The sequence below is a fragment of the Phalaenopsis equestris genome, unplaced genomic scaffold (genome assembly GCF_001263595.1).
Source record: "Phalaenopsis equestris unplaced genomic scaffold, ASM126359v1 Scaffold000745, whole genome shotgun sequence".
Lineage (NCBI taxonomy): Eukaryota > Viridiplantae > Streptophyta > Magnoliopsida > Asparagales > Orchidaceae > Phalaenopsis > Phalaenopsis equestris.
This window is the reverse complement of record NW_018165185.1, coordinates 368,287-379,482: the sequence shown is the minus strand read 5'-3', so window position 1 is coordinate 379,482 and position 11,196 is coordinate 368,287. Positions and strand designations below refer to the sequence as shown.

Sequence of the window (11,196 nt, the reverse complement as noted above, 5' to 3'; positions counted from 1 at the left end):
GATCAAGTCACTAATTGTAACACCACAACATACCTTTTCAATAATAAATACTCAAGTTCAGAGAAAGTCTTGTCAGTATAAAATAGAATTTTATAGTTTTTATTGTCTCATTCTATTAGGGTTTATCTTCTATTGATTGAGGCATACAATATAGTATGTGTTAGAATTTCAAAAAAGATGAAACTCTTTTATATAATGGTTTTACTAAATGGTCGAGGAGGTTTTGATTGTATTTTTTTTAATGTAATGGTCTTGCGTTATTGGATGTTTTGTTAAATATAAATTAAAATAAATTTATTTTTATGTGTTTTGAAGATATCAAGCAATTTATATTTTATGTATTTAAAATTCACATAAATGACAAATATGTTATGCTATACAATTCACACAAGCTCACTTGTGACTTTTCTCAACCTCATTCGTGATCTCATAACTTCTTTATGTTTTCGTTTTCACTAGGATCAAATTTTTTCTGTGAATTTGCTACAACCCCAATGCAAACATAACTTTGCCTCTACAATCGAACATAACTCCACTATGTATCCAGTGTCACTGTATCCAATGTCACTGGCAATCAGCGACCAAAGCTTCAGAGTTTTTTTGTGGCTTATGTGAATTTGGCCGAGGCAAGGAGTTCAGCGGTTTGGATCGCGACAGAGAGGCGAACTGCGACATCTCGGATTCGCGATGCATAGAGATTCTTTGCAGACGGGAGGCGCTTGCGAAGAGGCTTCAGTTGCAAGCAGTTTGGCGATGACGTAGAGAAAGTTCAGCTGACGTTCTCGACACATAAAAGTGAATCGCGATTCTGCTGCAGGGCTTTCTCGCATGATCAGGCGAGAAGACAAAGTTCACAGAGGAGGTTGCGAGGAGTTCAGCTTCGAGGAGTCGAGGAATTCTGCAGAGGATCTTCCGTTTGCGACACATGAGTTCGCGACACAGGAGATCACGAGATCAGGCGCAGGGAGAAGCGGTTCGGGCAGCTCTCTGTTCGGCGTGGAGACAGTCGGGCGGCGGATCGCTGGAGCATAGTTAGAAGGGAATATTCTCTTTCAAAAAATAGTCGCCGAAAAAGAAATCCGATCGAAGTAAAAATGACGGCGTACAAAGGCCTACATCCCTCATACTCGGAGAATATTATGTATCGTGGCATACGAAGTGTCAAAGACTATCAAAACTTCTATCTTTGAGCAAGGTAACCCTCATCTTTCTCACCCATCGTATCACCCACCTACGTGGGCTTCATCTTCTCTTTAGCTGTGAGGTAAATCGAGGCCTTCGAGCTCGGGTAAGTGGGGGCCCGGCCCACTCTGCTAACAGACGAATAACAGTAGAAGCCTTTAAAGATAGAGATAGAGATAGAAATACAATACTGGCGATAAATACATTAATTTAGAGGTTTCGATCCAGATTTGGGATTAAGGTAAGCGGAGTTGTTACTTGGATTCAGAGCTGTCGCTCTGTTGGTGCTGATCTGCACTCTCGTGCCGTATATCCGTTCCAGGTGCGCAGTCCACCGTCCCAATTTAGTTTTTTCTTTTTTTTTTGGTAACTTGTTTACTTCTTCTTCAAAGCCGATCTTCTCGGTTCGTTTAGATTTAAGATTCTAAGCTTCCTGATCTAGTGATCGTGGAAAAAAGCTTTTTTTGTGATTAATTTTGGGATATCAATGGTTTTTGCGGTAGATTAGAGGCTTTCAGTAGGGCTTGCTAAGTTTTCTTTTACTTGAATTGGATTTTGGAAACGCAGTGGCATCATCCTTGTGAAGAGTAATTGGGCTCCGGGATTGAGAAGTTACAAGATTGTTGATTCGGTTGTTTTTAGGTTTCCTGTTTTAACATCGTTCTCTACTCGCTGGAATTGAAAAGGCGTTGCTTTGCTTAATTGCATTGTTTTAAGTAGTTTTCATTGTCTTAGAGAGGTCAGATCCACATGGGGAAGATGACTCAGATCTGTGCTTAAATTCTTGCAAAATTTTATTGGTAGTTTGAAACTGAGTTACTAATTTCTGCAAACGATTCTTTATTTTATCTGATGGGCTGTAGCTGTGAGCTGGATGAATGAGCGATGCAGAGATCACGTAAAGCTCTTCTGCAGAGAAGAGCTACTTCCAGTGCAGTTGGAATTTCGGGCAACAAGCATCTGTATATCAAAGCTTCTCTGGTGTTTCTATTATGGGGTGTTATCTTCGTTCTCGGCCCCTTGATCATTCATGGAGATGGTTATAGAGGTAAATTTTATGTTGCGGAGTAATTTTCCTTTTTCTGCTTATATAGTTTTATTCATGGCTACCTAATGCCACCTTTGTGCATGCATAACCTATTGTACAAAGGCACCATGATTTTCCCTGATAGCTTGGATGACAAGCAAATGCTTTGCCATACAGCAGATCTAGTGGTCAAAGCTTGTATTGGCTAATGAGGAGGGGTTAGGCTTAATGTTTTCTCATTATTACCTAAATGTACAGAGTGAAGTCCTGCTCATTGGATCTTCTTTTACTGTTCATATTGATGGCTGTTGTTCCAATCTGACTGCCTAAATATGGAGGATGAAGCCTCTCTTATAAGGAAAGATTTTATGCTGTAATCCACGTTTATTCTATTACAAGATGAGATGCAAAAATTAAAAGAAAAAGTGTCTTGTTCTCTTTCTTTTATGCTTAAAGACAAATACATCTTCATGCCCTTCTTTATGCCTAATTTCACAAACTCATTTTTGACTGATTTATGAAATTCCGATTTTGATATGAACACTCTTCTATTTGATGATCCTACTTCCATTTATGAACTTAATTTCTCATGGGCCTTTTGCATTTATATTGCAACTATGGTTTAGGAAATGATGATTTGATTTTTGTGTCTTTTGTAAAAGTGAATGATTACATTTGAGGGATTTGTGGTGTATGACATTAATCTTAATTTCAAATTATGTTCGGCCAAATGATAGGCCTTAACAAATTGAATTGTTTTCTAAGATCTATTTTTTGTTTACAAGTACCAAATGCACCCATACAGTCATATGATTTGTCTATTCTGTTGACATATATATGCTAAATTGCTTATACGTTAACACTGCAAAATTTCTAGGGCAGTGTTTTAAGTAAGTCTTCTAGCTTCCTAAATTTAAGGTGAAGAGAAAGCATTGTTTTCAAATCTAAATGATCATTGTCGCTATTATGGGACATTTCTTATTGTATTACAGTGTCTGGTGAGAAAATATTTTAGAGCATCAAATGGACAACTCATTCAGTGAAATTATCACCAGTGATTAGGGGACACATTACTTTTTACTCGTATCCAGATAAAAAAAATAGTTTAAAATTGCATCCTTTCAAGAGTTAGAAACTGTTTTTTTTTTACTACTTCGATTGGAAAACTTTGCAACAATACTCATAAAGTTTGCAATTCTTAAAATCATTCTAATTTAGCACTGGATAAATGCAGGCAAATTATTGAAGCACCTAAAGAATGAAAGTGGCCAATTACTATATTTTTTGGTTTATTCTTAATTTGATTGATAATTTTTTTTCTGAATGGTTTTGCTAAAGTGTTTATGACCATCTTCTCAAGAAGGTTCTCGTAAGAAGCTGACAGCCTTGCGCTTGGTTGATTATGCAGTCTCTAGGATTTGTAAGAGGCTGCAGATTCTGTGCAAGCCCTGCTTTTATCTGAGATGAAGTAGCACGTGTGCCTGAAAAGTCCAAATAAGTCCAAACGCATATCCACACCAATCACTTGCATTTTTTTTGAGAAACGTAAAAATGGAGCTCGAGTTGGAATCCAAGGAAGGCTTTATCTTCAAATTTTGTGAGGATTTTTATCTAATTGATTAATGATGAGTATAGATATGCAAAGCATTGATAAAAATCAGGCGCTAGACAACTTAAATACATTTGCGTTCTCTTGGAAATATGAGGATGAAGATGCTAAAATCCTCTTGAGCAGGAGTGAAGGTGATAGGATGCCGATGTTGTATGCTCATCGAAAATAGTTGAGCCTCATTTTTTTTAATAATTACCCACTTCTTGTATAAAGGTCCATCTGATCATAGGGCAGCCCCCCCCCCCCCCCCCCCCCACCTTAAATTCAAATATTTACTTATTAGGAGACCTATTTGACCTTTTGCCCCTCCTGAAATATCAATTTTGCCCCTTCGGAAATATTACTTTGTTCTTCGTTACCCTAGCCCCTCCCATATTGGGCCTAAGAGGTCGGTTTGTCACCGCTCAAAAAAGAGGCTGGTTCTGCCCCTGCATCTGATTAAAACTTATAATTTCATAAATAGAATATGCTCTCACTTAAAATGTTGTATTTTCCTAAATCGAATTGTTACTATCTTATAAGATTTCTAGAACAAAATAGAAGTTCTTAATTAAGTCATAAGTCTTATCTCATCCTAAGAAATTTATATTGATAAAATCCTTCACAGTCCTTTAGGATATGTTATTTCACTCGAGTCCTTTCAATTGGAAGCTTCTTGTTTATGTTTACAAGGCTCTGGGGGAACTATGCTATTTAATTTAAAAATATTCAAGCTTTTTTTGTGCTTAAGACGACATTGGAATTTATATTAATGAATTTCATCACAAAATTCATAATTATTAGAGTTTGAGGTTGACTAATACAAAATTATTTTTTAGGGTTATCTATTCTATGTGGCTATCATTTCTAGAATGTAGGGAGGCAACTTTTTAGAATTAAATGAAATCATCTCCAAGCCATTCTTGGTGAACTAAAAAGTTTTCCCATAGACATGGTGCATAAAAACATGATCTCCTCATTTTGTTGGATGGTTAAATTTCAATGGATTTTCTTATTAAACGTATGTTTTTACAACATCAAAAAAACTTTATGTTGTTCTAGAACTTCAACATTAACTCAATTACTTGTACTAATATTATTGGATGATGCCCTTTTTGACCGCATAGCTCAATTTAAGAGAATTTCCTAGTCGTGCGTTGTTTATTTAAGGAAAATATTTTGTGGGTCCACCTCATGCTCTAGCTTAGATGTGATTGAGGAAGAACTCGCTGCATTCTCAAAATATTTTCCAGTTGATGAGATCTACCAAGGCCTTCTCTGTGTTCGGGCTGAACCTCTGAGGATGTATGCAACTTTTGTAAGACTGCTGCTCATAGGCTTTCTTGATGTTCATAAATCCACTAGAGAAATATAGGGACGTCTTAGGACTATTGTTTGATGATGTTCTTGATGACTTTAGTCCTGTATGAAGGGGCCACTAAAGAGACTTGATTAATTCCTTAAGACTGTTGGTCTAAGATCATGATGATATTGTCCTACATAGAGAATCAAATAGAATCCATTACGAATCAATTAAATTCTTTTATTGTTTCCATTAAGAACAAGTGACTTTGCTCTTGGTTGTGATACTCAGGTTGGCCTCAAATTGTTTTTGCCCTTTTGTGTTTGGTTTTTATGATGAGGATTGGGATAAAAGATTAGATTTCTTATTGTAAACTTGTAAGAGTTGTATGAGAGAGTTGTCATGAGTTTGATTTTGAAAGATGAATCTTCTTAGGATTAGTTGGCTTTTGTTATGACTTCATAGATTCTAGAAAATTTCTTTTGAGTATGACTCCCTTATGTGGGATACATTCGAGAAATGATAGTTTGGTCAAGGTTACCATTTAAATAGTGCAGGAAATTTTATGGAATATCCCTTCCGGTGTTGCACTATATATAGGATCCTACACCAGTACCATAACATAAATTTTTAAACTAAAGTATGGCGAGCCATTTGGGTTTTCTTGAAATGATGAAAAATTTCCTAAATAAGAAGTTACCATTATTAATGTGTTTTGGGATTTTATTTTTGGTGATTTTTTATAGATGATAGTCCAATTCTTTCAGAAAATGTCTTTTAAGGTCTTCTTGACCCTAATGTTCATAAGCAAGATCTCTAGCAAGTTGATTAGTTGACGAAGTGATAAATATACTATCAAGATACCATGTATAATAATGTGTGAGTTGATGATGTTCTGTGGGTGCAATCAATGATGCTAGATGAATTGGTGCAAATAATGAAGATGATTGAGTAGAAGATGAAGCCAGATGTAATGCCTGTGTGTCAAAAATTAATAACACACTACTACATCTTTGTTTTTTAGTCATTTCTCATAGTGTAATGAGCTATATTTTTTAAATTGCACAAATTATTAAAAATGGATAATTTATTACTATTTTAGGAATGTGATAAAATATCTGGAAAGCAAAAAAAACTAATACCACATAATAAAATATACGATTACTCTATCATTCATGAATTGTAATGAAGACAATCATTTTAGAAAATCAAACATCATGCCAAAGAAAATAATTATATTTGTTAATTAAATTTCCATGTTATAGCAATTCATAATGTTAGGATAAAATGATAAATTTTTGAACTTTGGCTTAGATATAATTAAGCACTTTGTTTACTGATAAATTATAATTTTTTTCATTAATAGCATCTTTTTCTAGTCATCTTCAACTATGTTAAGTCTAAATGAAAATACATTTTCATTTCCTTTATGTCCATCTCATATGTTATAGAGTCCTTTATACATAAAAGCAGCCCTTGCAATGTCACATTAGTCAAAATAATAATAATAATAATAATAATATAAGTTAAGTAACAACCAAAAAAAATACTCTAACACATAAATAAGACATGTTGTTTTGTTCAACTGTATTTAGCTATACTAATAGCATGATAGACATGCCTCGCCAGTTTATGAGCAATAACCAAAGTTTGAAATTGTGCAATCAGATGCTGAGATGAGGTGTTAGCCTTGTGGTATTTTGTGGGATGAGTTGTTAGCCTTTGTGAGATGAGGTGTTAGCCTTGCGGTATTTTGTGGCATAAGCCTTGTAGTTAAATCATTAAAATAAATGCAAAATGTGAAACATTAACTAACATAACATCAAAGCAAGATGTCAAATTAAGATCATTGAAAGACATAGTAAGGCCATTAAATGTCACACAAGACTCTAAGTAATAATAAATAAAATATTTCTCTTACTCCCAATTCAAAATAAAGATGTTGTTTAGGGTCTTAATTTTCTTAATTTAAAAATCCGTCTACTCTCATCTCTTAAGAGTCTTCATTAGAATCATCATGGTAGCTAGTTGCTTTCTCTCTTCCTTTATCTTGAGCTATGTCAAAATCCTTAATTTTCAATCTTAATCACCTTTATTTTCAATAATCAGAAAATAAATTTGCAATAATGTCCTAGAGGGTTGTTCAAAGAAAAAAAGATTGCATAATAAAAACTCACGAATTGGTGAGAGTTGCATAACCTTAACAAGCATGAGAATATGGCCAACATAATTGGGATTTAGATATCGGCCATTTTGGTGGTTGTTTAGATTGTCTCATTTTGAGCACCAAATGCTTTTTCAGTCATCATATTTTGTCAAGTAACAATAAACCAAACATTTGTAGATTTTATCTAGATATTGAAGCAAGCAGGCCCCTTAAATCGTTTCTTGGGTAACCATCTGTTATTCTTGCTCTACCAACTTCATAAGGAAGAGTATTCTATTTTGTAATATTTGACGAGGATGCAATATCATGAATATTGTTCATTCGGATGGAAGATTTACATACATACAACTCGATTCCTATGTAATTACATATCTAACTTCAAAACTTCAATTGTTTACTTGTATGCCATCTTACCCATGCATGAGAAGTTGTATTTCACTTTATAAAAGTTAAGATACTACCATTTTTTATGTGATGTGAAATATTTGGCTGGTATTAATGTAAAAATCAAAGTTCTGGTTGTAGATATGTAGCAAAATAAGAATTGTGTGGTATGTATAGTGCCCCTGGTTTTTTTTTATCCGCTGGGCATTGTGCGAACTACTTAGTGATAGCACTGATCAAGTTTCTCTTATACATGTCCAGATGTGCTCGCCGCTGTGGTCGATGAGTCTGACGTCGGTGTAGTTGCTTCACAACCTAGTTCAGATTCCAATCCCAATGGTTCTTCCGAAACCATAGAAGCCGCTTCCAATAAGGACATACAAAAAATCCCTTTTTTTGAATCTCAAGTTACCAAGGAGACCCAAAAAGTTCATGTTGGAGGTCAGATTTCATCAGGCCTACCATCATTTCCCAGAGAAGAACTTTTAAGTAAAGAAATCCCAATTCCAAACCTTAAGACGGAATCATCAAATCCTTCACAAAAGAACGGTAGAGTATCTCGCGTTGCTCCTCCAAGATTAGATGAGTTTAAAAACAAAGCATTCACCGTCAAAGAAAGCTCGGTCTCAAGCCAGCCCAACACTATCTTCCATCGAGTCGAACCCAGTGGAGTAGAGTACAATTATGCATCTTCTACAAAGGGTGCAAAGGTTTTGGCCTTCAACAAGGAGGCTAAAGGCGCTTCAAACATACTGGATAAAGATCAAGATAAGTATCTTCGTAATCCATGCTCAGCTGATGATAAATTTGTTATAATAGAGTTGTCAGAGGAAACTTTAGTGGACAGTTTGGAAATTGCAAATTTTGAACATTACTCCTCCAACTTGAAAGATTTTGAACTTTTCAGCAGTTTGGTTTATCCGACGGATAATTGGGTAAACCTTGGAAATTTCACTGCTCAGAACGTAAAACATGCTCAGAGATTCGTTCTTCCAGAGCCCAAGTGGGCAAGATATCTAAAATTTAACCTGCGAAGCCATTACGGATCGGAATTCTACTGCACTCTGAGTGTTGTGAATGTTTATGGTGTGGATGCAGTGGAGAGGATGCTGGAAGATTTGATAGGTGTTGAGAATAAAAAACTGGAACCTGAAGAACCAAACTCTGACAAGATTTTAACCAAGGATTTAAGTGATGGCGATGATATAAAAAATGAACATCCGGCAGAGATTGATTACGAACCGAAGAATGAAAGCCCGAAGGTGAAGCCAGAGGTATCGAAAACTAACGTTATAGATCCGGTCGAGAACAGACCATCACAAGTTGGAAGGATGCCGGGCGATACTGTTCTTAAGATACTTATGCAGAAAGTCCAATCGTTTGATGTGAATTTCTCTATCCTCGAGCGGTATATGGAGGAACTAAATAGCAGATATGGGCACATGTTTAAAGAGTTGGATGATGATATGGCTGCAAAGGATTCTCTTTTGGAGAAAATGAGATTGGAAATTGATAATCTTCAGAAAAATGGAGATGTGTTTGTATGTAATTCTGATCTGTCAAGTTTTGCTTGCCTTATCTTTAGATAAAAGTGCCAAAATAGTCCCTGACTGTTCATATTGCATCATTTCTCTCCCATAGTTTATAAAAATATCATTTTAGTCCCTGTACTCTTTAAATTGTGGCTGAAACAGTCATCCGTGGAGACTATTTCAGCCTATATTAAAAGTGTGCAGGACTAAATCGACACCTTGCAAAAATTCAGGAGATTTATTTTGACATTTTTTCTCGTTATCTTTACTGATTACTCATTTAATTTTGTTGGTTTTGGAAGGCTGCTAAGATTGGAGGTCTCCTCTCATGGAAGCTTGCACTTTCATTGCAGTTAGAGCAGTTGGCCAAAGAGAGTGCTCTTCTCAGGTTAGACTTGTGCCTGGCAGCTTTCGTGGTTGTAGAATTCATCTTACTAGAATGTTTATGGAATGAATTTATTTTCTCCAGTCATAACATTCATCATAGATAATATGATAATGGAATATTGGCATACATACCACTCAATTCCTATGTACTTGCATATCTAACACCTAAACATCAATTTTTTGCATGCATAATACCACTTTACCTATGCATTAAAAGGTATTGGGTGGTCTGCATAGATAAGGTGTCATATATATGTAAAAATTAAATTTTTGATGTTAGATATGTAAATACATAAGACATGAGTGGGTATGTATGTAAATCTTAACATTATTATTGTCAGCTCACCTTGAACTGCAACAGTGATATATTATTATGCTAATAATGTGCAGATCAGAGATGGAAATAAGCAGAGAAGAGCATGCTGATATGGAGAACAAGGGTGTGGTTGTTTTATTAATAAGTTTTATATTTGGCTGTGTGGCATGCACTAAATTATTGATAAATATGCTCATTTTCATTTGTAGAATGCATGATTCTGACAAATTTTGTAGAACCAGTTCTGCTTGGCTTCTCTTGCTCTTTAGCTGCAGCTTAGTGATCTTCATCCTTGTTCTGTAATTTTCCAAATTGTTGTAAAATATGAGGTATTTTTGTTATTTCAGTTTTGTGGTGGGACTTAATAGTTATTTTTTTGGGAGTTTCTTTTATTTCACTTTTACTCTAATTTGCAAAGACTCGATTTTTATGACTTTGTTTATGGGACAATTGCATAGAGACCATGAATATTGTCATTTGAGGTGGGATTTGAAAAAAAGAATGGAATAGAGGGGTTGAATTGTAAATAGTGTTTTAATTGAATCCATCTTTTATTTTTTTGTAATAGGGTACAAATTAAAAATAAATTAGTTAAAGATGGATTGAAATTTTATATTTAATATTTTTATTAATATTAAATTTAATTTAAATTCACATATTTTAGAATACATAGTTTGGGGGAGTGATCTTGATGCATATAAAATGTTGATAAATTTACATACAATATAAATTTATAAATTTTTTATACAACAACACAAAACCTTTATCCCAATAGGTGGGGTTGGTTACATGAATCTTATTTTTTTCATTTAATTTTAATAAATTAAGATTATGTTTTATGCAATATGCCAAGTCTTCCTAGCTCTACCTCAGCCTTTCTAAACATAAGTTGAATCTAAAATATGTACTCTTCTAATCAGATCATCAGAAGGTCGAGGTCTACTGTGATCAAATTATCTAAAATGATTCTCCCTAATTTTGTTAGTCACTGCAGTTACACCAATTCTATCAAAGTAAAAATCTTGATTTATTGTCCTCTGCAGGGTTCGAGCCCGCCACCCGCTGCGTGAAGAAAAATACTCCTACCAATTAAGCTGTGCTTATTTTCTTCAAATTTAAAAAATTAAGTTATCCATAATATATATATATATATATATATATATGTCTAGCAAAATGGCTCGTTGTTCGCGAACAGTTCATGTTCGGCTTGTTCGCTAAGTTAACGAACTGAACAAGAACAAAGATTTGTTCGACCGTGTTCAGCTCGTTTTGATTCGAAATACTACTCATCAATTTTATATATATAT

At 34.7% G+C, this 11,196-nt stretch overlaps 1 protein-coding gene across 1 annotated transcript; it reads left to right on the top strand.

Moving 5' to 3' along the window:
* Nucleotides 1-1,386: 1,386 nt before the first annotated feature.
* On the top strand, nucleotides 1,387-10,278 carry LOC110030647. Its single transcript, XM_020733458.1, has 5 exons — nucleotides 1,387-1,504; nucleotides 2,046-2,230; nucleotides 7,916-9,195; nucleotides 9,489-9,574; nucleotides 9,964-10,278. Exons 2-5 carry the CDS (start codon nucleotides 2,068-2,070, stop codon nucleotides 10,190-10,192), a joined length of 1,758 nt encoding a protein of 585 aa, XP_020589117.1. The 5' UTR covers nucleotides 1,387-1,504; nucleotides 2,046-2,067; the 3' UTR covers nucleotides 10,193-10,278.
* The last annotated feature ends 918 nt before the right edge of the window (nucleotides 10,279-11,196 follow it).